Source organism: Pogoniulus pusillus, chromosome 30, assembly GCF_015220805.1.
Source record: "Pogoniulus pusillus isolate bPogPus1 chromosome 30, bPogPus1.pri, whole genome shotgun sequence".
Lineage (NCBI taxonomy): Eukaryota > Metazoa > Chordata > Aves > Piciformes > Lybiidae > Pogoniulus > Pogoniulus pusillus.
The window spans coordinates 17,152,375-17,177,251 of record NC_087293.1 but is presented as its reverse complement, the minus strand read 5'-3'; the positions used below and the strand labels follow the sequence as shown (position 1 = coordinate 17,177,251).

Genomic DNA, 24,877 nt, shown 5'->3' with positions numbered 1-24,877 from the left:
GTGCAAGGAACTGGAGGCTCAGACAGAGAAGTGATTCATTGCGGTAGCTTGGCAGCAGGAACAGGAGTCAAGTCCCTTTCACTCCCCCAGCCTCAGTCCAAGCTGTGTGCTTCACCTCACCCAGCCCCTGCCCATACAGCAGAAACAACCCAGCTGTAACTGGGGCACTCATTCCCCTGTGCTGAGGAGATGCTTGGCCTTGTGTGCATCATCTTCCATCGTGCCTGTGCCTGAGTATCATGGGGTGGTCGATGCCAGGGCTGGGCTGAGCTTGTGGAGGTGGCTGGGCATGGCTCTGGCCAGCCTGGCTGGTTGGAGCGGTGCAGGGAAGCAGTTATGTGGCTGCTGGGCCCCAGTTTCCCAAACGTGTCTCAGCTCTAATTGCACTGACACTGCTGCCTGGGTGTAACTAGCAGCTGAGACACTCTGAGTGTGATTTTAGTAAGCAGAGAGCAATGCAATTTGTCTTTGCTGCAAGAGATGCTTTGCAAACGAGAGCAGGCACAGAGGGCAAGCAGCAACTGGGCAGTGGGCAGGCTCCTGCTGTGTGCAGCACATCCAGCACATGGCCTGACCTGGTTCCTCTTTGAGGCAGCCCTCATGGTGGGATTCCTTGGGGGCCAACATGTGAAAAGTGCAGGATTTGGCTCAGCTGTGGGCGTGATGACTTTTCCCTGCCTTTGATATAACCTTGTTCCTTGCTAGGGCACCATCCTTCCTGTTGCTTTTCATTCGTTACCATTGTGTTCATGTCCTCCTCCAGGAGCCCAAATTAGCTCGAGGCTGGTGGGATCTCTGTGGCAGAGGCCAGGGAGGCAGCCAGGGCAACATGGGGGAGGCAGGAAGCCCTTTCAAGAGCAGCCAGCATTTCTGGTAGCCTCAGATCTGAATGACCAGCCTGAGCCCTGGACTCTGCATCTCTTCCCTGCTCCTTCCTGCCCTCTTGAAGAGACAAGAAGGAGCCTCTTTTATCTAGTCTGCTGTCTCTGCATAGGCCTGCCTTGCCCTGATGATGCAGTTCAAAGTTGATTTCTGGCCAAGGGAGCGCTGACATTGAGTCTCCAAGGTCTGTTTCTCTCCAAACTCCCATTACACACCAGCAAACTGCTCCACTTCCCCAGAGCTGCCAGGAGAATGTGCAGGGAACAGAGGTGGGAAAACAGAGGCGCAAGATTGGCTACCAGAAGATGGTTAAAACACCCCCCAGGGGTCAGAGGGGCAGAGCTGGGAATGTACACCTCAGACAGGGGAGGGAGGTGGCTGGGCATATCACCCCAGCCTGTAGGAAGCTCCTTTGCCTCTGCCTGCAGAAGGTGAGGGACTTGCCCTGGAGAACCTGCTCATCCCACTCTGCAAAGGCTCACTTGTGCCTGCTGGCACTGCCTGCTGTGGCTCTCATAAGTTAGAGGCTGCCTGTGTTTGTGGAGCCCCTTCTTGCAGCCTGGGGAATTGATCCTGGTCTTTGAGAGTGCAGAGCTGGAGAAATGGCTGTGACTGACTGGGGCTTGGACTAGATGGTCCCTTCCAGCCCCTGACATTCTGTGATTTCCCAAGGCTGTCATTCTGGGGAGCAAACAGGGTGAGGTGCTGAGAGCTGCTGGGATGCAGCAGATGTAAGTTCAGTTCATACAGCATGAGCTGCCTGGCACAGCCTTCCTGTGCAGCGTTCTGAGTTACCTGTGCTGCTGATGAGCACCCTCCTCACCTGCCCACAGCAGGTGTCAATCTGAGCTCCCCAAGCCCTTGAAACTCTTGTTTCTGGTTGTTCATACCAAAGATATTTTCCCCCTGGAGCCTGGTGGAGGCATAGAAACAAAGTACACAGCCCCTGCACACTGTGTGCAGCTTGGTGCTTTATCTACAGCCTTCTCAGGGACTTGTGACAATTCTTCCCATGCAGCACCTGAGCAGCCAGCAGTGGCTCTCTGCTGCTGCAGCACCCTTGGAGCTGGGTTCATTCCCACCACCTTGTCAGACAGAGGGACCTGCAGTGTGCAGTGCTGGAGATGGGCACCTAGACCTGAGGGGAGAGTTGGCAAGGGGGGAATGACACATCTGGGGCTGGCTGCACTGCTTCTTGCCTCTGCTGCTTTGCCCCATCCCCCTTTGAGAGGTTGGCTCCCCAACCCTGCTGTGGGGCAGGAGCTGCTGGGCTGTGCAGGTGAAGGCTTGCACAGTAGGGCAGCTCAGGACTGATTCTGACTTACCAGGATGTGCTGAATTGTGTGTTGAGAGCTTCATTTGCTGTTCCAAGAGCTGCAGAGCTGATCCTGCAGCAGAAGTGCTGAGAAAAGGACAAGGAGGTGTGAGGTGTTCTGAGATGAGGATGAGGAGAGGCTGCACAGACCTCTGTGGGACTGAGCCTCTGCTCAGTGTTGGTTCACGTCCAGGAGTCACTTCTGAGACTCACCTCTCCGAGTCCTGCTGATCCCCAGGCAGAATGGGACAGCCGTGTGTGGAGGTGGACCTTGGCTCTTCTGGGAGCAGCCCTGGCTCCTCTGGCTTCAGGGCCCTCTTGCTTCGGTTGGACTTTGACAGCAATTAGTCACCTAACAACCTGCTGTAGTAACCTGCAAGTTTTCCACCGAGTGGCAAACACTTTGAACTTCTCCTGTGCTGCAATCTGCTCTGCTGTCGTTTTCCCACAAGAAGCCTTCATGTTTTATTCATGTCCTGTTTACAGTGGGGGAGAAAGCCAAGGCAGGAGAAACTGGGGAGGAACAGCAGCCCATGGAGCTGCAGGCAGCATGCAGGCAGCTGCCTCTCAGCCCCTGTCTCTTCCAGCTGCCTCAGGAGTTACTGAGTGTGCCAGACACATGGCAGGGAAGAGAGCTGACGTCTGGCCACATGCTTAAAGGAATCCGAGGCAGCCCAGACACTGCCCTGCTCTGAAGCCTTGGCCGAGGCTGTCCCTGCTGCCCTGTCTCTAAAGTGCTCTGTAAGGCTCCCTGGCCCTGAGAGTGCCTCAGCGATGCTGTTAAGGAGTAAAATATGTTCTGGTGTTGATAAGAGCTTAGCCAACAGGACAGGTTATGGAGTTCATGGATCTGCCTGTGGGTGCCACTGGAGGCTGTAACTTGCAGAGTCTCCCCAGTGTCTCTGCCCCTCTTACCATGAATGTCAGTGGAGAAATAGGGGAGGGGGACCCTTCGTTCCTCTCTGTGCTCTTTAAAACAGCCTGTGAACGATGTGCTGCACCTTGAGCACATGAGGAGCTCTCCTGGGGGTAGCTGGAACCTGCTGAGAAGGGCCTGCCAGCAGTGCAGATGTCTCCTCTGGGGAGGGCTGCCAGAACAACTCCGTGTTAGCTGCTTCTGGTGAACTTAGAGGTCTTTGCCAAGTGAAACAATCCCATGGCTTGATCCCAGACCACAAGCCAAGCCCCCTCCCAAACAACAGAGCAAGAAGCAGTAGTTTTCTGAGACCATATTTTTGTAACCTGCAGGGGAGTGCAAACACAGTGAGCAAACCTTGTGTGTGTGTCAGTGACAGCTGTGTCCTAGATCTGAAGAGAAGCTCTCACGCAGCCTTCCTAACAGCTCGAAGGGGATCCAGCTCAGGTGTGTATCTGCTTTGGAGCTCCCTGACACTGTCAGGGCAGGCCTGTTCCTTAGGGCCATGCAGGAGCCCTCCTCACAGCGTTGGGAAAGGCTCCCTTAGCTAAGCTGCCACAGGGGTGTCTGAGCAGGGCAGGAGACAGGCTGAAAAACAAGCTGGGAGGGAAAGAAGTGAGGAGATTGCCTGGTCCAGGTCACTGCGCGTTGCACAAGCAGCTCTGCTTCCTCACCCAAACCAAAGGACTAGCAGTGGAGGCTCCTGTCCGTGCAGGACTTCAGCTCTGTGAGCTGGTGGCCTTTGGCTGCTGCTCTGTGAGCCTGCAGATCTCGGTGCCCTTGGTGGTAGGCGACAGCAAAGCTGTGAATTCCACCCTGCGAGAGCCTGGGCTGGCTCCTGCCTCTTGCCTTTGCCTCTGCTGAGGAGCCACACACAGCTTCTGCTGGAGCTGGCATCTCCCTTCTGCAGCTCTCCGGAGGCACTTGGTGTTCTCGAGCTCTGAGTCAGTCACACCTTGGGACGGCTTTGCGTGGTCAGAGCAGCCCTGCAGTGGGACATCAACACCCCTTGGCGAAGGAAGTGCACATGAGTTATGCTCCCTTTGGAGAGCACTGCTACATCCTTGAGAGATTTCCTCTCCATTCCCAGGCCACAGGACTTCCTCTGATGGAGAAGGGCAGGATGTGCCTCTCAAGAGCTTCCCAGGTCAGTGTCCAGCACACTACCTTTTATGGGATGCACGTTCCCAACTCCTCCACGGTGCTCCCAGCCCCTCTGGCCTGGAGCTGGGCAGGGCTCCAGCGCTGCTGAACTTCGAAGGGTGCTGGGGTGGGGTTTGTCCTGGCAGGGTGGGCACGGGGACAGAGGAGCAGGGTGCTGTAGTGCAGAGGGTGTCCTTGCTGCCGGGGCTTCCACCACAGCCAACACCAGCAGCTGGCAGACTATTGTTTGATGCATGAAGAAAAGGGAAGGAGCAACTTTGCCAGCACAGCTTCACTCCTGGGACTGCCCAACATCAAAGTATTGTCTCCACGCAGGGCAGAACTTTCCTTGCCCTCCACCCTCTCTGCTGTTCCCCTTACCGTGAGAAAGTCGGCACGGAAAGCATCTGAGCACGGTGCTCGGCGTGCCCTGGGAGGCAGCAGCCCTTCAGGGACAGGGAGGGGGAGGGTGGCATGCCTTTACTGCTGCAAGATAGGGCTTCGTTGCAGCACACTCCCTTTCTGACCACTCCCATATATAAAGCCCTGTGGCCACTCAGCTCCGTGTGACCAGCCTGGCTCTTGGAATCCCTGCTCCTGGCGACCCTTGAGGCGTGAGGGTGAAGAAAACAAGTCAGGGAAGCCTGCTTTGGGAGCCGCTAGCTGAAGGTGAGCTGCACTCAGGGGCAGGAGAGCCTTTAAATCGCGAGTAAACAGCAGGATCTGCTCCGATCGCCTCCCTGCTTTGGTGGGACTGGGGTGGGAGGGAGTCCCTTCTTTCCTTTCCTTAGGAACCTTTCCAGACCACAAACGCTGTAGTGCAGTGCACCTTTGTGCCACAAGCCTGCAGGCTCAGCCTGGCAGCGTTTCCATTCACAGGGCTTGGTCTGGTGTGTTGGCCTGGGGTTCTCTGCCTTGTGGGGGCCAGGTCACAGGCAGCAGGGTCTGGGCAATCAGAACAGCCACTGAGTCACCTCTCAGAGGAGCTCCCTAGCCCTGTGCCTGGATAGAGTCAGCAGGACGTGACTGATGGTTTCAAGAGGAACTGGGGGCTCTGGCAGAGCCTGAGGTCAGAGGAAGGAGCTGGGAGCCTGGTGACCTGGCATCTCCATTAAGTCTCCAGGAAAGCTATTTCTTCTCTGCCTGGACCATTCCAGCCCTTGAAGGTAGCCTGTCTACTACCCAACTTGATGATGGTCTTGAGTCCTTACTGTGTTGGAAGGGTCCTTGCCCAGGCTGGTGTGCAGGATCACAGGAGTGAGTCACAGTTGGACCCTGGTGCTGTGTGTGGCAGGAGTGACGTGGTGTGCTCTCCAAGCTCTGCTTGGTACCAGGACAGAAAGAATGGCCCTTTCCTGGCTGTGCTGGGTAAAGAGACCTGCTCTTGCTCCTGGCTGTTCCCCATGCTGTGGTATCTCCATTTCATGCTGACTGTTAAAGCTGAATCCAGCAGCTCTGGTGCCTCTCTAGTGGAAAAGGGCCCTCATCCCCAGCAGAGAGCCACTCAGCCCCCATAAGGCTGCTTTGCTTGTGCTGAAGCCCTTCTGGCCCTTCAGAGGGGAGCTCTCTGAGACCAGAGCTCTCCTCTCTAATCCAGCACAAGGTTCCAGACCTGGACTGCATCTCCTGATCCAGCTGTCCACAACAAAGAGGAGCCAGCCCATGGCTGCTCCGGGAGAGGCAAAGTTCTTGCAGCCAGCTGAGCAGCATTTCAGACACTCAGCTGCAAGAGCAGATGAATCTAAGCAGGTAGCTATGAGCTCTTCTCACTTCTTTCAGCTGCAAGCTGAGCTTTTTACCAAGGTTTGCTGAAGGCTGTGGAAGTCTCTCGGGTGAAATCTGTCTTGAGGTTTTTGTTAGCTGCTTCATTTTCTGAGCAGATGCTCTGCAGGCTATAAAAGGAGTAGTCACCTGCTATGCCAATAGCATTCAACAAACCCTTCTGCAGGGCATCAAAAAAGTCCAAACTTCATCTGTGATCTGAGAGCTTCAATGTGCGTGTAAAGGACAGGTCCAGCTGCAGCACTCAGGCCAAGCTGGAGGAAGCCTTTAGCCTTGTGAGTGCCATCATTTACTTTTCCCTCTTAGCTTGCCCTTTCTTACTTTTTAGGGGCTTTTTGTCCTCCCATCCAGCTCCTTCATTTCCTCTGCCTCTGTTTTTCCCTTCCAGTAGTTTCAGATTTCTTCTTTCCCCCATCTTATTCCCTCTTCTTTACCCCTCTCTTCCATCAGAAGCCCTCTCCCCTCTTTCATTCTTGGGTGGTGAGGTGGAGGGGAAGCTGTGTGGGACTGTGGCTGGGCTGGTTGCTGGGAGCTGCAGAACACAGCCCCTTTGGTGGCCTGGCAGAAAGGCTTGGCAGAGATGGAAGAGCAAAGAAATGGTGCAGAATGGTGCAGCTTTTGGAAACTCTGCAGCCTGAGATAAAATTGCTGAGTAAAGGCTGAGTCTACGTAGCAGAAAGGTAATAGACTGGGGAAAGGTGATGGAAGGTAGCAAACCCTGAGAGAGGAGAGTCACCTCTTCTGGAAGGGAGGAGAGGAAGCATTTATTGTCAGCTGGGGCTTGAAATTAGGTAAGTTTGAGTGAGCTGCTCCTTGTTGCTGTCATGCTGAGTTGTCATGGAAAGTAGTTTGGACAGAAGACAGGGAGTAAAGGTCAACATCCTTTGTTACCACAGCCAAGAATGTGCTCTTACGAGCAGTGCCAGCAGTGAGCTGCTACTTCTTTCCTACCTCCGTCCCATTTAGCTGGCAGGGGAAGATGACACAAGATGCAGAAATATCCTTTCATGGAGAGCTCAGGAAAGAGCTCTTTGTGCTGCCCCTTTTTGGAAGCTGAGCCTATCATCTATGCCTCAGTGAGTGTTTTACACCCCTGTCTAATCATCGCCACCTTTAGATTTAGATCTCTTCTGTATCTGGAACAGCTTAGGATTAGGATCGCTTGACAAGGGTCAGAATCCACTGGGATCATAACAGCTTTGTTAATATGCCAGCAGCATGGATCCTTGATGACAGAGAAGTGCAGCTTGAAAAGGCTTCCTCACCCCTTTCTCCCTGTGGGCACATCCCAGTGGTCTCTGTCAAAGGCACCTGACTGCAAGCAGCAGCATGGAGGAGCCTCCTCTGCTGCCACAGCCCAGCAGGCTCCCAGCCACACTCCCTCAGCCAGATGTGTGGGGAGAACACCACAAGCAGGCCTGGGCCAGGCTGCTGGCAAGGAAAGCTTAATCATCATGCCCAGCTACCTTTCCTGCCACTTACCTTTGCCCCAGGGAGCAGTGTACACCTCGGGGCGATTCTGGGAAGCCAGACCTTACCCTGGGGGTTCAGTGGGCTCCTTTGCACTGAGCAGGTGCCTGGTGGTGGAGGCAGCTCTCCCTGGAGTGGAAGGAGATGCTTTGGCTGTGGCCAAACCTCTGCTCATTTAATTACTAGCTGCTGTGCCTCTGCTCGTGGCCGGTGTGACCTGTGGCACACAGGGCAGCTTCTGCAGCTTCTAAGTTACCTTTCCTCACAAGCCTCCTCCGGTGGCTCCTTTGCCAGGGCTTTCCCAGCAGTCATCTCCTGTGCATCTTGTCTGGTGTTCAGCTGAAGGGAGGGCTGCCTGCCACCCAGGCAGCTGGTGCTTGGCTTCCCAGAGGTGGAAGAGTGTGAGCAGGGGGTGAGAAAAGAAACACTCCGTGGTGGCAAGAAGCCGCACACGCTAATGGACACCTCTGGGCACTCGGGATCCTGCCTGATGCTCGTGTTCAGGCAGTGCTGGGTTGCAACATTGCTCTGCTAGAGGGAACAGACTTCCTGGTGGAACAAGCAGCTCACCTGCGAGCTGAGGACATCCTGAAACGGCTTCGGTTCCAATAACGCATTAGTTAGCTGCCAGGAAGCGGGACCCGGGGTTGCGTGCTGTGGCTTGAGCCGAGGCTGCGGCTGAGCTCTGTGCTGGCAGCGCTGTCGCTGCTGCCGCCTCACAGGATGCCTGTGGGGAAAAATCAATAGGGGGTGTGGGAGGAAGCAAGCAGAGGTTCCCCGAAGTGCCTGCAGGCTGCCTGATGCTTTCCAGTATCTGCTGGTGCTGGTAGGGCAGCTGTGGCGGCACCGCCTCGTGGCTGGCAGGGGCACTCCTTTAGGAGGAGGAGCACATGGAGCCTGCGAGCTGCTCCTGTGCCAGTGTACCTTGGGGACAGTGCTCAGATGAGTGTGCCGGGAGCACCGCGCACGGAAAGAAGTGGCAAGCCCTGCAGGAGGCACTTCTGGGTTTTTTAGTGGTAGGCTGAGCTGTTGAGATGGACAAAGCAACAGGCACCTGCATTACACATGGTATTGCTGCCTGAAACCTGCAAGGCTGGGTTCTGGACAGGGCTGTCTCTGTATTGGTGCCTAGACAGAGGTGCTTGACAGTTGTGTGCAGCTGAAATGAAGTAGCTGTGCAAGGCACAGCCTGGACACGGCAACCTCTTCACCTGTCAGAACAAGAAATAACAGCTTCAGATTTCACAACTTTCTCTGACCCCATCTTCACCTCTGCTTGTGCAGAAGTGAAAGAGTAACTTGCTGAGGAGCATCCAACAGGGAGAGACATTCCACAGCTGAACCTGCACTGCCCTCGGAGAAGGACCTAGCAAACTGCTCCATTTTGGTGCCTCACTGTTATACAATTTGCCTTTCAGCAGTGGGAGCAAAGAGCAGCAGTTGGATAATTAAGATACAGAACAGAGGGTTCTTAGAGCAAGCAGCCTGTCCACTGCAGGTGCTCTGATACAGCTGTGGTGACAAGGATACTCCTGTGACCCAGACCTACCTCAGGGACATGGTGCTAGAGTTCTGCATTTGCTATGAAGGGTAAAACCTGGAGCCTCACACCTCTGGGATAGGAGAGTGAACTAGAGAAATGTTCACTTAGCAGCCTGCAGCTTCAACTCCCCTACAGGATGCTCATTGTTTGCTGTCAGGGCTATGACAGGCTGGAGGTGGAGGTCTGTTTGCTCAGGGCAGAGAGCCATTAGGGTTTGATGTCCTTCCCCAGTGTTTGCTTTTTCAGAGGACAGCTGCTTTGGAACAGGTCCTCACAGCATCTTTCCATCGTGGTCTCCCATCAGTAAGTCAGATCCATGAGAGTGGTGTCACTGAACGTGGCCTGGCCCAGGAGGTATGCTTCAGACTGCTCAGATACAGCAGACACATCAAACCCTCCTGAGCCTGCAGAGAGTTTTCTGTGCCAGGCTACTGTGCAGAAAGCTTCCCTTTGTGCTCGAGAGCTCTTGGTCCTCTGATGGGACCTGCCCTCTTGATGCAGCATCCCAAAAGGAGCACTCCAAAGTCCTCTGTGAAAGATGGGCACATGCTAAGCCACTTCAGATGTTCTCAAAACATTTAGCTCCTGGAGCTAGGCCAGACTTTGTTAATGAGTCGTGGTGGTGTAGCTACCAGCCCTCTGAAGCAAGTAAGCCAAAGATCCAGTGAACCAAAGCCTGGAGCCAGGCAGAGCAGCTGCACAGGTTTGGAACTGAGACGTTAACCACTTGACTGATCCTGGTAGGTCAAAAGATAGCATCTGGCAGTGCTGATGGCACTCAGGCAGACTTTGCTGCTGCTTGTCTTTGCAGGATGGACTTCTGAGGAGGAAGCAGGCCTAGGGTACATGGGCTTGAATCCTTGTTGAACCACCAAGCTGAGGTGCTCCATGCTGGATTCTGGCTGGGCATTTCTCTCCTGTGCTCAGAGGTTTCTCTGAGGTCACAGGCATCAGCAGTGGCACAAGCATTAGCAGCCAAGTCTTCGGGGTGCACAAGTTGGTGCAACTCATGGCTTTGCTGCTGGGGTTTATGCTGCTCTGCTTGGGGTGTCCAGCAGCAGGCAAGCTGCACATCTGAGCTGCGGCTGTGCTTCCAGCCTTGGCAAGCAGATTTGCTGCTTAAAGGCCTCAGTGAGGTTTAGTGATGGGGGCAGGATTCATCAGCCCTGCCTTCCTGCTCTGCCATGCTTCCTGCTAGACAGTGCTGCTCTAGGAGCAAGGGTGGCAGAGCAGGCACTGCAGCTGGAGTCTTAATCCAAGCTGAAGCCAGTGGCAGTTAAAGGCAGGATGTGACTGCCTGGGAACAGGCTGGTGCTGGGCTCTTCTCACAGGGAATTGGAGACAGAGCAAGCTGAGACTGAGGAGGTTTAGACTGGACATTAAGAATAAATTTGTCGTGGAGAGAGTGGTCAGGGACTGGAATGAGCTGCCCAGGGAGGTGGTGGAGTCACCCACCCTGGGTGTGTTTCAGGGTGGTTTAGATGTGGTGCTTGGGGCTATGGTTTAAGGTGAACCTTGTAGAGTAGGGTTCTAGGTTGGACTTGGCGATCCTGAGGGGCTCTGCCAGCCTGCATGTCTGTGATGCTGTGAGCTGAGCAGGTGCTCTGGCAGTGCAGGCAGGCAGCCACGCTTGGCCCGGAGCTGAATCTGCCAGGAGAGCCTGGGTTTGACCTGCGGGGCACAGGCAGTGCAAATCCTCTCTCTGTTTGAACCATGGCATTGCAGCTGGGAAGGCAAGAGGAGTGTGAGGGTATGTGGAGGTGGCTTCCACTTCAGATGACCGCAGATTTGCTCAGCTGCTCAGTCAGCACTCAAGAGCCATCAAGGAGGTGGGGTAAAACTCACACTTGCACCACTTAGTAACCAAACCCAGGAGCACAGAAGGATCCTGCTGGTGATGCTCTGCCTTTGGGAATGCTAAGACTGCGTTTTAGAAGGAGTGGGCTCTTGACTCTTCACCTAGTCAGTGATTACTGGTGCATTCCTCTGGCACTGTGGATCCACACATAATGAGTTTCAGTGGATTCATCTCAGTGAGCAGAGCAGCACAAACACCAAACGCACTTTGGAGAGCTTTGCAAGGAAGTGGTTGCTGCTGGGAGGATGCAGTGTCCCTAGGAAGGGGCTGACTGCTTGCTGAAGGATATTCAAAGGACAGCAGGGCAGAAGGATCTGTGCAGAAGGACAGGACAGGCTTGCAAACACTCTCGAGAAGTAAGGGGCAATTAGAAAGCAGCTTCATTAAGCCTTGGCCTGGAGGTGCTGTGCAGGGTTTCTTAGGCAGCAGAGCCTGGGACAGTGTGGCTTTATGAAGGCTTGACAGCAAAGAGTGCCAGGCCCTGACTAAGCAGCCTGAATAAGCTCAGCTGTGAGAAGCCAGTCCTTAGGTTAGTGGCAGAAGGGCATCAGAAAATATCTTTTGCAGCAGTGGTGGAGGAGACCTGCACTGCCCCAGCCAGGAGCCCGAGGGTTAACACAGCAGCCACAGGGCTTGCAGGGCAGCCCAGCACAGAGCAGCCTGCATATGGAACAAAAGTACCTCTGCCTAGCTGGGGCACAGATGAAAGATCCCCTGGCACTCCTTGTGAAGGCTGGAGGAGACTGCCAGGCTGGAGCTGGACTCTCTGCCAACAATCCAAACTCCTTTAAACTCTGAGGCTGTGTGTGAGCTATTGTCAGGCACATAATGGCTCCTCTGTTCTCCTGCAGTCATTGCTCCTCCAACACTCCACTGGGCTCTTTTCGAAGGAGCTGAGTGTAAATCCAGTTCTAGAACCGGGAGAGAAGTTTCATCCATTTCCCTTTTACTGCCTTCAGCTGACATCTGTTTACAGAGCAGCACCCACAGGAGATTTACAGCCTGCTTGGAGCTGTGGAGGTGGACGTTGTCAGTGCCCAGGCTGAGAGTGGCAAGGCTTGGCTAGCAAATGTCAGCCTTATAATTCAAGTGGCAGCTGAGGGGAGGGTGTGTAAGAGGGTGAGGGGGCAGTGTTTGCTGATCTCCTCCCTCTCAGCAGAGTTTTGGCTTGGCCTGATCCGTTTCCTTTAGCGAGAGCTGGCACACACACAGCTCCTTAGTGCCCCATGTGCTGCTGCTGCAAGGCGCCGACCGCTGCTCTGCCTGCTGGGATTTGCTCTGCCGTGGGCTGTGGAACATCCACAGAGGGTGAGCCTGGTAGGGCCACTCACAATGCCGTGGGTGAGGCTGGTAGGGCCACGCACAGCGCGCTGGGCTGGCCTGTCTCTGAGGATGGCTGAGGTAATGGGCATCTTGGCTGCCACCACAGCAGTCCTGGTGAAAACCAAAGGTGCACTGCACAGGAAGAAGGCAGTGTGATGAACTGTTCTGCTGGCACAGCCTGGGGCATCTTGACCACCCTCCTCTCTTGAGGTTGCACTTCAAAACAGGGCATCACTGTGATGTAACTGTCAAGGGCTGGGCTCACACCTCCACTGGCCACCCCTCCCGAGCTGCCCTTCATGTGCAGAGCTGTTGGCTGCTGGGGGCAGAGCAGGAAACAGCGGTTCTGGGAGGAGGTAGGGGGCAGAGGCTCTGGGAGGAGGTGTGTGGGGAGGCTGTCCTGGTGGTGTGCTGATGGCCCTGTTCCTCCCCACAGCAGGATGAAGAAGCGCTGCCTGGTGGCCGCGGTGCTGGCCGCAGCCCTGCTGGGGCTCGTCCTGGTGCTGGGACTGCTGCTGGGGCTGCGCCCGGGCCCGGGGGACTCTCATATCTACAAGAGGGCAGCCGTGGCCACGGACGCGGGGCCCTGCTCGGTCATCGGAAGGTACCCGCTGGTTGTGTTCTGGCTGCATTTGCTCTGCCAGCTCTTGCTCAGGACTAAGCTGCTCCTTCCCTGGTGCCCAGGTGTCCAGCACAGATGATCTCCAGTGCCCTGTAGGAAGAGGAGGCCACAGTAAAAGCTGAGCTTTCCCCGTGCCTGGCCAGGGCTACTGCAGCCGCTGCAAGGCAGCAGGCAGGGAAGGGTTCCCCCGGAGCACGACGCAGAGCTGCTTCCCCAGCTCCCTTCAGAACCGTTTCTCAGGCTGTCCTCCCGCTGCAGGTGCAAGTGCTGCAGATTTCAGGCTCCTCAGCATGGCTGTCTCCCAGGCGTGATGGCTGTGTCTGGAATGCCTGTCCTCACCTGGGCACATCTCCATGTTCTCAAGCTGGTTTGGAGGTGTCTCTAATGAGGACTGACCTGGTCTGCACCTAGACCTATAGGGTCTGATCTCAGAGGTGACAGCAGCTCAACACTTCCTGCTGCTGGGGAGCTACAGACTGGGTGTGGACAAACATGCATTAGAGAATCTGTCATAGCTGCTCTGACAAGATGAATCCCCTGCTGAGAGGCAGCTGAGGCTCTGTAACACATCACCATACACTGCCTTCTCTCCTCTGCACAGGGACATCCTTCAGCAAGGAGGATCAGCAGTGGATGCTGCGATCGCAGCTCTGCTCTGCGTAGGACTCATGAATGCTCACAGCATGGGCATTGGAGGGGGCCTCTTCTTTACCATCTACAGCAGCACAGGTAAGGGCCAGGGCTGTGCACATCTGGGACAGCCTGAGAACTGTTTCTGTAACAGGTAATTGCTTCTCCCTGAGGAAGGAAGGCGCAGGACTGCCTCTCGCAGCCTCTGGGGGAGTGTGCTGGCCTCAAAAACATTGCCAGGAGGAGGGCTCCGTTGATCAGGCTGCTTCAGTAGGGGACATGCCTGTGTGCTGAGGCCAGAGCTAAACATCACCTTCCTTGCTCTGTCCTTAAAGGGAAAGTGGAAATCATCAACGCAAGAGAGGTGGCTCCAAAAAATGCCTCTGAGGACATGTTTGGAAACAACACCCAGATCTCTCTGAAAGGTATGGCACAGGCTGCTCTGCTCACAGGGCTCCAGCCTCAGCTGCTCTGACGTGACTGAAACCGGAACACTTCCTATGGTTGGGCTCTCGCATAGCTACAGCTAGAGGTGTCCCTTGCACAGCCTGCAAGCTCCACCCTGTCAGGGAAGCTAAAATTAATGTCCTTCATGAGCCCAGAGCACTGAGTGTGGCCTGTCCCACCTTTGCACCTCTCCACCTCTTTGAATGAATCTTTGTGGAATGTCTCAGTTCCCACCAGCATCCTCCCTAAACACCTTTTGTGGTGGCTCCATCCATGGGCCCCAAAGAGGTCTCTTCCTTTCAGAGAAGCTTTTTTTGTTCCTACTATAGCCTCCCTTGGAGGGAGTTTGAGAAGTGTGTTGAAACTGTGGGCAATGACAGCAAGCTCAGGACTGAAGCAAGCTGCAGCAGCACTGTGCAATGCAGTAACCAAGCTATGGCAACCACAGCTGCAAGGCTGCAGCAGAGGCATTGGCTTCACTGTGCTGGCAGCCTGTGCCCTCTTGCTGCAGTGTGCTCTCCCCTGCAGGACTGCAAGCTGCAGGTAGCTGTGAGGGCTGCTGTGTTCTGAGCAGCTTCTCTCTGGTGAGGGCCCAGTTCGGGGTCCCTCAAATTCAAGAGAGATGTTGAGGCACTGGAAGGTGCCCAGAGAAGGGCAGCAAGGCTGGGGAGGGGCCTGAAGCACAGCCCTGTGAGGAGAGGCTGAGGGAGCTGGGCGGGTGCAGCCTGCAGCAGAGGAGGCTCAGGGCAGAGCTCATTGCTGTCTGCAGCTGCCTGCAGGGAGGCTGTAGCCAGGTGGGGTTGGGCTCTGCTGCCAGGCACCCAGCAACAGAAGAAGGGGACACAGCCTCAAGCTGTGCCAGGACAGGTTCAGGCTGGATGTTAGGATGTGTTCTTAGCTGCAAGAGTGATTGGAATGGGAATGGGCTGCCCAGGGAGGTGGTGGAGTGCCCATCCCTGGAGGTGTTTAGCAGGAGGCTGCATGAGGCACTTAGTGCCAGGGGTTAGTGAATTAGGAGGGTTAGGTGATAGGTTGGGCTGGATGATCTCAGAAGTCTTTTCCAGCCTGGTTAATGCTGTGATTCTGTGGAATGCCCTAAAGCCTTGAGCCACCAGGCAGAGGCCAGAGGTGTTCCAACAGTCCCAAAGAGGCAGGCAGACAATTACTCTGCTAGCATCATGCTCACCAGCTGAGTGGGTCAGAGCAAACGTAGTTCCTGCCCCAAAGAGGGCTGAGAGAGAAGCCTGCTCTACCTCTGCCTCCATCTGTCACTTTTGTTCATGCCATGCAAGACTAATCCACTCCTCCTCTGCTCCAGGAGGATTGTCCATCGCTGTCCCAGGAGAAATCCGCGGCTATGAACTGGCTCACAAACGTCATGGCAAGCTGCCATGGAAAGACCTGTTTCTGCCCAGCATCAAGCTGGCAAAAGAAGGATTCCCTATTGGGAAAGGCCTCGCAGCAGCCATCAGATCGAGAGAGGAGGCAATCGAAAGCAACCCCTCGCTGTGGTAGGTAGAGCAGAAGAGGCTGCCTGCGCAGGGCAGTGCCTGTGAGCAGCATGGCTCCTGCCAGGCTCTGTCCCTGCTCTACCTGCTGATGCTGTTCCACCTACCTGAAGGTGCTAAATAGTGTGGCCTATTTTAGGAATATTCAGTCCTGACCTTCAGAGGAGATAAATTCTGCTCTTAAAGTCCGTTTGCCTGAGCAGAGTGGGATCAGAGTGTGTGCTGGGCTAGGCCAGTCAGTCTGCTGGCAGTGTGTTTTCTGAGCCCCCAGCTCTCCCTCTTGCTGTCAGTGCCCCAAGGTAAGGTCATTACCTGCATTTGGGGCAGTTGCAGTCTCCCTGAGCAGTGGGAACTGAGGTCATCTCTTACCCTGCAGACAGTCTTCCTCAGGCAGCACCTCTGACCATGCCAATGACCATGAACAGGAAGGGGTTTAAATGCTCCTCCCCCCCTTACAGTCAAGCCCTTAGTGTCCATGGCCAGCTCTGCTGGAGATTATGCTTAATCCTCATCCCTTCCACCTCTGCCAGCTGTGGGTTTGTTTCCAGTCCAGTTGGGATGTACAGCCTAGGCCTATGTCCTGTACTTCCACCTGACAGGTCCACAGCAACACCTTTGTGATCCATGATGGGGCAGCTGGAGAGGAAACTGCCTACCCTGAAGTGCTCTGACAAACAGGGATCCAAACTCATTCTGCTGGACCCATGGGAAGCTCTGACCCTTATAGCATCACAGTCTGTGCCCTGAACTGCTTCAGTGCAAGGACTGTGGCCCCTCCTGGGCATCTTGAGGCAGTTGTTGGCCCCGTGGGCAGGTAGGGAGGGTGCCTGCCTCCTTGGCACAGATCAGCACTCCCTGATCTTCTCAATCTCTTTTCTCTGTCAGTGAAGTGTTCTGCAGAGAAGGGAAAATTCTGCACGAAGGAGACATCGTCAAGATGCCAAAGCTGGCCAGCACCTACGAGACCATAGCCCAGGAGGGAGCCGATGCCTTCTACACAGGCAGCCTGGCCCAGCAGATCATCGAGGACATCCGCGGTGCAGGTGAGCAGCAGGGCAGGTGCCCAGCACAGCGCCAGGGACCCTGCTGCGGCTCAGCGCCCACCTGCGGCAGCCTGGAACGCTGCCTGTGGCACAGGACAGCCAGGAGAAGCCACTGGCACCGCAGTGGATGTGCGTGAGGCTCGCTCAGACACGGGTGTGTTTTCTGTGCCTGCCTGCACAGTGTGTGCCTTGCTGGGCACGGCTCAGTCGATGCTGCTCTTTTCCGAGCCTGGATCCAGCAGGCTTCTGCCCAAAACAGAGCTGCAGGCTCCTGCGAACTGGGCTTGTTTCGGCTCTCGGCGCCGCTAGGTGGTGGCAGCATCCCGTGCTTGCGGCACTGCCCTGCGCCCCGCCGCGCCCGCTGGTGTTCGCCCTGGGCAATCCCTGCCCTTCCCCTGCCGCGGGCGCAGGCAGCGGCACACGCGAGTTACTCTGCCTGTGGGGCAGCACACAGCTCCTGCACCCAAAAGCTGCCTCCCTGCTGCGGACGGGGCTCTGAAGGACGTTTTGGTACCCGAGGCTGCTGGCGTCCTTTGTAAGTAAAGGCTGAGCAGCAGGTCTGGGGCTTCCATACTTCAGCCCAGCTTCAAGCTTAGGCTCTCCCAGCCTCTGCTGGGTCTGTCAAGGAGTGACTGCATCTGCTGAGCGCCCACCTTTGCTCTCCTCGCCTGGCAGTTTGGCTGTGTGCCCTCCTGCCCTTGCTGTGGTGAGTGCTGAGGGAGCATTGCCTGCTCCCCCCCGCCACTGACCACACAAGCCCACAGCTGTAGTTTGCTCTCTTCTGCAGGGGGCATTGTCACCCTGGAGGACCTGCGGGACTACAACGCCACAGTGATCGAGAACCCCATCCAGATCGCACTTGGGGAGTTCACCCTCTACACCCCCAGTGCCCCCCTGAGTGGCCCTGTGCTCGCCCTCATCTTCAACATCCTGAAAGGTCAGTGCCAGTGGGCAGAGGGAACTGGGGGAGCTCCAGACACTGCTGGGCCTCTCTCGAGACCTTCCAGCAAGGTGAGAAGGCTGAGAGCCTGGAGGGGTCAGAGGTGCTGACCTCTTCTGTTGTAAACCCAGGGATGTCTCCTTCCCACTCAAAACAGAGGTGTGAGAGGGGAAAGAGGCTCCTGCCCAGGGCTCTCCCCTGGTACCTGGGGGTGGGAGCTTAACTTGTACTCGAGGCTTATTTGGAAAACAGTTCTGCAAGCACCAATCCTGCTGGTGCTCAGCAGCTGCTCATCACTGCCAGAGCTCCTGCATTCTCCATGAGGAGACTGGGACAGTCCAGTGAGTGCATTTCTCTGGAGACTGGGGCTCAAAGTTGTCCCACTTGGGAGAGGGCTGCCAGCAGTGACCATGTCCCTAACTGCGTGAGAGAGTCCGGGGCAGAGCCACAGAGATGCTGAAGGGAATAGTACAGCTCTGTTAGGAGGAGAGCCTGAGGGAGCTGGGGCTGTGCTGCTGGGAGGAGACCGAGAGGTGTCCTCAGCAATGGTTATAAAGATGTAAAGGTGAGAGCCAGGAGGCTGGGGCCAGGCTCTGCTGGGTGATGCCAGGGACAGCACAAGGGGCAGTGGTGGAAGCTGAGGCAGAGCAAGTTTCATGTAAACATGAGGAGAATTTTTTGCCCTGTGAGGGTGACAGAGCCCTGGCACAGGCTGCCCAGGGGGGTTGTGGAGTCTCCTTCTCTGGAGATATTCAAACCCTGCCTGGATGTGTTGCTGTGTGATCTGCTCTGGGTGATGCTGCTCTGTCAGGGGGCTTGGACTGGATGAGCTTTGGAGGTCCCTTCCAGCCCCTGACACTCTGTGATTCATTCTGTGTGATTCCTTCCCTCTGTGTCCATACTCTTCTGTCTCCTACTGCCAGAATACAATTTCTCTGCTGACAGCATCAGAACAGTGGAGGAGAGAGGCCTGACCTACCACCGCATCGTGGAGGCCTTTCGCTTTGCCTACGCCAAGAGGACCTTACTGGGAGACCCCAAATTCGTCAGCATCACAGAGGTACCAGAGTCTCACCATGCTGGTACTGAAGAACCTCTTCCTCAGCTCCCCTCTAACCCTGCTCTGCCTCAGCTCCAAACCATTCCCCCTTGACCTGTCTCTAGACAGCCTCAGCAGAAGTCTCTCTGCAGCCTTCCTGCAGGATCCCTTTAGGCACTGGCAGCAGCTCTGAGGTGCCCCTGGAGCCTTCTCTTCTCCAGGCTGAACACCCCCAGCTCCCTCAGCCTGTCATAGACTCATAGAATCAGTCAGGGTTGGAAGGACCATCCAGCTCCAACCCCCCTGCCATGGGCAGGAACACCCTACCCTAGAGCAGGCTGCCCACAGCCTCATCCAGCCTGGCCTTAAACACCTCCAGGGACAGGACCTCAACCACCTCCCTGGGCAACCCCTGCCAGGCTCTCACCACCCTCATGCTGATGAACTTCTGCTTAGCATCCAGTCTGGATCTCCCCATTTCCAGCTTTGTTCCATCCCCTCCAGTCCACTGCCTGACAGTCTAAAAAGTCTCTCCCCAGCTTTCTTGTAGCCCCCTTGAGAGACTGAAAGGCCACAATAAGGTCACCTGAGAGCCTCCTCCTCTCCAGACTGTCCTCAAAGCAGCCCTTGGACCACCCGAAAGGTAAGCTCTGGCTGACTGCTTTGCTTTCCCCTGGGCAGGCGCTCACGAACATGACGTCGGAGTCCTTCGCGGCCGGGCTGCGGGGGAAGATCACCGACGACAGCTCGCACCCGGTGGGCTACTACGATCCTGTCTACTACAGCGGGGACTCTGCCGGCACCTCCCACATCTCCGTGGTGGCTGAGGACGGCAGCGCTGTCTCCGCCACCAGCACCATCAACCAATAGTAGGACCTCAGACCTTACTTCCCTCTTAGTTTGCAGTCTCCCCAGCGGTGCTTCTGTGGTTGGAGCACATCCCCCAGCTGCCGCCGCGGGGAGGGCTGGGGCAGGGGTGGACACTGCTGCTGCCGAACTCTGGGGGCAGGGATGGGTAGGGCAGGGGTGGACACTGCTGCTGCCGAGCTCTGGGGGCAGGGATGGGTAGGGCAGGGGTGGACACTGCTGCTGCCGAGCTCTGGGGGCAGGGATGGGTAGGGCAGGGGTGGACGCTGCTCCTGCCGAGCTTGCCAGACAGCTGGTAAGCCCTGTTGGTCGGGTCAGAGGACAAGCTGTGTCCTCCTCGGGTTCAGCCCCCGAGGAAACGTTGGCTGCGCCTGGATCTCCTCAGAAGCTGTGCTGCTGCTGGTGGCTCTTGATTTCCCAGGCTTCTGGGGAGGTTGAGTGACTGCAGCTGGCCTGGCAGTGCAGGGCTTGGCTCTGAGCATCCCTTGTGTATGTGCTGAAGCTGGGAGTGAAGGTTCTGGAGGTTCTTTTTGTCTGTAGCAAATGCCTGCACCTTGACACCTCTCAGCAAAGCCCAGTGCCCACAGCTGCCAGCCCCTGAGCCACACAGCCTCTGAGGGCAGAGCAGCACTGCCAGGCTGGAAGGGCAACTGGCTGTGCTTAGCTGCTGTGCCGGTGGGTCCTTGCAGGGGAGCTCTGTGACAGGGCTCTGGGCTGCCTCGGTGTGGCTGTGTACTCAAGGTACAAACTGTGCCCTTCCCCCGGCGTGGGGCAGAAGGTCCTGACCAGGGGAGGGGGTGGGGAGTTACTCCAGTCACATCCCGGGGTTCACACTGCAATAACTCACCTGAAGCTCCTCCTGGCCCTGCCTTGGTTCTGACCTGTCTGCACCTACTTGTTTGGTCCAGCTTTGGCTCTGATGTACGATCCACTGTGAGTGGAATCCTCTTTAATGATGAGATGGATGACTTCAGCTCACCTTACATCATCAATGGCTTTGGGATCCCTCCCTCTCCAGCAAACTTCATTGCACCAGGTAGCTGTAAAGTGCCCTCCTGACTCAGCCCTTTGGCTGCCCCTTGCATGCTCGCGTGGTGGTGGCTGCAGGGCAGCTGCAGCACATCTGCAATCAGGCGCAGGCCTGGGGCTCTCTACAGTGGGCAGGGTGAAAGCCACTCACCTGTCACCCCTGCAAAAGGCACACAGCCAGCTGCCTCTGGGGCAGCCTGAAGGAGAAGAGGCTGTCTAGGGAAAGCTCTTGTGCATCCAAGCCTCCTTCCAAGAACCAGGAATCCTCCCCCAAGGAGCTCTGTACCTGCCAGATGAAATTACCTGGGCCTGCAAAGATTTCTGTGAACTGGTTTAAGAGGGTGGAAGGCAGCAGCAGTTGACTGCAAAATGTTGACAGCACTGTCCAGCCTTCTCCCTGTGCTGCCTTGGGGGATGTAGGAGAGCTCTGGCTTGACCCAGTTCGTGTTCCTGACCCAAGCGCCCTGGCTGCTCCCCACTGCTCCCTGCAGACCCATCTGATTGCTGCCAGAGGAAGCTGGGATTCTGCTATGCTCCTGCAGCCCACACTTTGGAAAAGGACAGGGAGGTGAAAGGGCTGGAAGAGAAGTCTCATAGTGTACAGGAGGCAGCTGCATCACAGACAGCCCCAGCTGGCACAGGCCTGTGGTGGAAGGCACCTTCAAGCCTCTACATAAGGGACCTACATTAAGCTTTGTGCTGCAGGAGCAAGGAGATGGATACAGGGGGTAGCGGAACTGCCAAGGACTGAACAAGACCTGTGAGCTGAGCCAGGAGGGTGGATAGTGAGGCTCTGGGTTTAGACATGAAGCAGGAGAGGGCAGTTTGTGAGCTGCAGGTGAGAAGCTGAGCCTCTGTTGTATCTGTGTCCCCCACAGGCAAGCAGCCCATGTCCTCTATGTGCCCCTCCATCTTGGTGGATAAGGCTAAGAAGGTCAGGATGGTGGTTGGTGCCTCTGGAGGAACAAAGATCACCACAGCAACAGCACTGGTATGTGATGGTCTGGGCTGTGGCAGAACAGGGTGGGAGAGGCAGTGCCTGTGGCAAGGGGCCCAAGTCTCCACCAGTGGTGTGACTATGGCTGTGGCTCCCTGCTGTGGGCCTAGAGCCTCAACAAGAGGTTCCTGCCTGCACTTCTGGGGGCAAAGCCCCAGCACTGGCTCCTGCCAAAGCTAAAAGGGTCTTGACTTGAATTATTTCCTTCAGTGACTCCAGGACTTTTCCTTTGGCAAGTTGTTCTTACCATTTGTGACTTCAGTTTAGCTCTGACTTCTGTTCTCTGGGTCTCCATGGACTGGTGCCTTTGTCTAGCTTAGGGCCACTCCCATCCACCATCCTCAACTCGGGGTGCCAGTCACACCAAGGAGCCAGAGAAGAGCTTAGCCCGGGCATGGTGTTAGGCTGCCTGACAGGCAGGCTCTGTGAGCTGCTGTGGCAGCCACCTAAGTGCCCAGCTTGAGCAAAGGTGAGTGCAGGAGAAAGCTGTCACCTGTGCCAGCACACAGCAGCTCAGAGCAGCTGGCTGCAGCCTGCTTCTGCTCAGGTAGAGGACAGGTCCCACAGAAACCACTCTAAGCTGCTTTCTAGGCCCTGGGGCTATTTTCTCTTGCCAGCATCTCCAGCCTGCAACTGAAGCTTGTAGAGATGAGCCAGGCCTAAGGGACCTCTTGGACAGCAGCAGAAGCTGGGACTGTGTTCACTGCAGTGACTGCTGTGTGATGAAGCTGGCAGCAGCTTGACTGTGGCAGCATGAGCCCAGCAAGCGCAACCTGAGTGTCTGATCCTCTCACTGTGTCAGTTTTAGTGAGTCCTGGTCTCTGAGCTGGCTTGCTTCAGTGTACCTGCACTGTGCCTGGCCAAGAGAGGGACAGCTGAAAGCACCAGTTACACCTTTTGTGTGCTCTGGTGAACATCCTCAGACGTCTCTGCCTGTGCTGCTACAAGAATCAGGCCTCTCTGAAGGCAGGTAGCTAACTGGAAGGCTTTTTGCTTCTGGCAGACCATCATGAACTCCATCTGGTTTGGCTATGACGTGAAGAAGGCAGTGGAAGAGCCCAGATTTCATGATCAGCTGTTTCCCAACATCACGGAGCTTGAGCTGCAAATAGAGGAGGTTTGTCCACCTAGGGTCTGGGGTGGGAGCTGGGAAAGCACAAAGCTTTGGCAAGTGTACCCAGGGGAGCAGTGTTAAAGCTGGCACGGGTCAAATGCAGGGTCCTAAGAAGCTGTTCCAAGTGTAGCATTAGACTCAGTCATGGGGGTTTAGTGCCTGGCACGGGCGAGGGATGCCTGTGCCTGAAAGTGAGAGTCTGCAGCTTCCTGCGGTGTTCTTTGGCTCAAAGAACTTCCAAACCACATCAGCCTAAATGCAGTGACCCTCGGGAATCCTGGCACACTGCAGCGCAGGGCACACGCTGCAGCGCGGGGCAGGCTGCCCTGACTCCCTCCTGCGTTGCAGGCTGTAGAAGAGGAGCTGAGGAGGAGGCGGCACGACACGACACGGGTGAGCGGCGGGGCCGTGGTGCAGGCGATCCTCAGGACGGAGCAGGGCTGGGCTGCAGCCTCCGACTCCCGCAAAGGAGGCTACCCTGCGGGCTACTGACACGGCCCGGGCCTGCCTTCCATGCTCTAGTGGCACCGAGGTGTGTTTAAGGGGAAGATCCTTTAGGTCTGCAACTCAGGGACTTCTCGCAGGAAAGAGAACAAGTTCACCTGTGGTTCTGTTGCCAGAGCAGGGACAGATCTCTACAGCCACGACTGCAGTGCCTCACACCACCGCAGTCTGCCACAGGCATGTCTAGCAGGACGTGCAATACTTACTTGAAGAGTCTCTTCTGCCTCGAAGAGTTTGTTCCCTGCCTCCTCTCCATCCCCTGAAGACAGCTGGAGGGTACCCAGAGTTCACCCCAGCTGCAGGAAGCGCCTCTCCTGCACGGTGTCTGCTGCCACCAGTGGTCCTGCCGCTGCTGGAGAAGGGATTTGTTCCCTGCTGAGTGGATGGGAGTTAAGGGACTCTGGGGACTGGGGTTCCCGAGCCACCAGCTCACAGCTCTGTGCCGCAGCAGGCAGCCCAGCTCCAGCCTGGGCTAAGCCTTCACACGCTCGTCACTCTGAACGCAAGAGGTTTCTGCTTTGCACTTCAGCTGATCCTTGGAGGTGAGTGGGGAAATTGCTTCACACTTTTTATATTTCTGTCGAGAAGGTCTAAAGGGAAGATGCTACCTGTGAAACTCTGAGCACAACTGAAATCAATAAATAGGGAGGCACTCACTCCTCTTGCCTGCACAGTTCTGGAAAGGGCTGGTGAGAGCCTGCATGAAGGGAGCTCCCCGGAGGCTTTGGTTCTGTTCTTCACTCCTTTGGTGAAACTAGGAGTAAAAAAGTCATTAATTAAATATCCAACCCAGGCTGCTTTTTCTCTGGTTTGCTTTTTACCCTGTCATACTGCAGGCCTCAGGAAACAAAAGCTCTAGAAAGGGCTTGCTGCAGCTGCTCTGGTGTGGAGATAAGTTGCCATGGCTTGGGTGATTGATGACCTCTCAGGCAGATGGCATGGAGCAGCCAGGAGTGTGTGTGCCAATGCAGGAGGTGGTTTGGGGTTCTCCTGCCACAGGGATTCATGCATCACAGCAGCTAAACTTCTTGTCAGGCTCTGGGGTGGCTCAAGAAATCCTTGAGCCATAACTGACGGCAAGAGAACTGCTCTGGCTGGCTTGTGACACTTCCTGCCCCCTTCTAGGAGCCAGGGAGTACAGAAGCCCCAAAGAGAAAGTGAAAGGATGCAGTTGTAGTCATCAGGCACTCAGGAGTTCCCAGAATTGAGAGCCTAGTTCCAAGGAATAAAGTCAGAGCTGGATTCATGCTTCAAGCAGAGTCCCAACTTGGATGCATTTGCTTACACAGCTGCACCAAAGGAGAGGCTTTGCCCTGAAGGTGCCTGGGCTGTGCTCTGCGCCCCTGCCTGCTGAGCTGCTCTGGTGCTGCTGTGTGAGCTCAGCTGGTTCCCCCAGCGGCCCTGAGGTGATTGAGAGACTGCTCTGGGGCCAAACCTGCATCCTTTTATTGCTGAGCTGAGGCTTGGACTTTGCTACTTCTTGTAATTCCCCAGCAGCTGCCCCTGGCCCCCCAGGCTGCTGCCTGCATCCAAGATGCAGGACGTTTCAGGGAGCTTGGATCCAAACCTCTGTGGGGAGCAGCTGCTATTTCTCTGAATTATGTGGCCCTTTGGACCTAGGACTGGCTGAGCTCTGTCTTGGCCATGTGTGAGCTGAAAAATAAACAGTTATTACTGCTCAGCAAACACAGCTTAATGAAACCCTACCCTGGAGTTAGGCTGCGTATCACTGTGGTTAGTCTGACCCAGACAAGCCTGTGCTCTGAAGCTGGAAGGTGCCCACTTTCTGGGGACCAGCTGCTGGACAAACATGCCTACTGAAACCAGCCTGAGTAACTGGCCTGCTTCTAACAGCTCCTGGTGCAGCGTGGCAGAGGCTTACTCACCTTCCTCAAGTTCCTCCAG

At 55.9% G+C, this 24,877-nt stretch overlaps 1 protein-coding gene across 7 annotated transcripts in view; it reads left to right on the top strand.

Annotated features, from left to right (window-relative positions):
- The window catches only part of GGT1 (gamma-glutamyltransferase 1), a 50,208-nt gene extending 26,443 nt beyond the window's left edge, over positions 1 to 23,765 (top strand). For 4 of the 7 annotated variants that reach the window (XM_064168182.1, XM_064168184.1, XM_064168179.1 and 1 more), the window contains 12 exons: positions 12,669 to 12,836; positions 13,456 to 13,583; positions 13,820 to 13,909; positions 15,250 to 15,442; positions 16,325 to 16,482; positions 17,270 to 17,419; positions 18,346 to 18,482; positions 19,143 to 19,330; positions 20,237 to 20,364; positions 21,236 to 21,348; positions 22,358 to 22,471; positions 22,817 to 23,765. In XM_064168182.1, the coding sequence (XP_064024252.1) occupies positions 12,673 to 12,836; positions 13,456 to 13,583; positions 13,820 to 13,909; positions 15,250 to 15,442; positions 16,325 to 16,482; positions 17,270 to 17,419; positions 18,346 to 18,482; positions 19,143 to 19,330; positions 20,237 to 20,364; positions 21,236 to 21,348; positions 22,358 to 22,471; positions 22,817 to 22,960 (1,707 nt within the window). In that variant the 5' untranslated portion in view covers positions 12,669 to 12,672 and the 3' untranslated portion in view covers positions 22,961 to 23,765. Of the gene's footprint in view, positions 1 to 3,445; positions 3,561 to 4,203; positions 4,926 to 12,668; positions 12,837 to 13,455; positions 13,584 to 13,819; positions 13,910 to 15,249; positions 15,443 to 16,324; positions 16,483 to 17,269; positions 17,420 to 18,345; positions 18,483 to 19,142; positions 19,331 to 20,236; positions 20,365 to 21,235; positions 21,349 to 22,357; positions 22,472 to 22,816 lie in introns of all 7 variants that reach the window. The other 3 variants (XM_064168181.1, XM_064168183.1, XM_064168180.1) reach the window with 2 other exon arrangements.
- Positions 23,766 to 24,877: the final 1,112 nt, after the last annotated feature.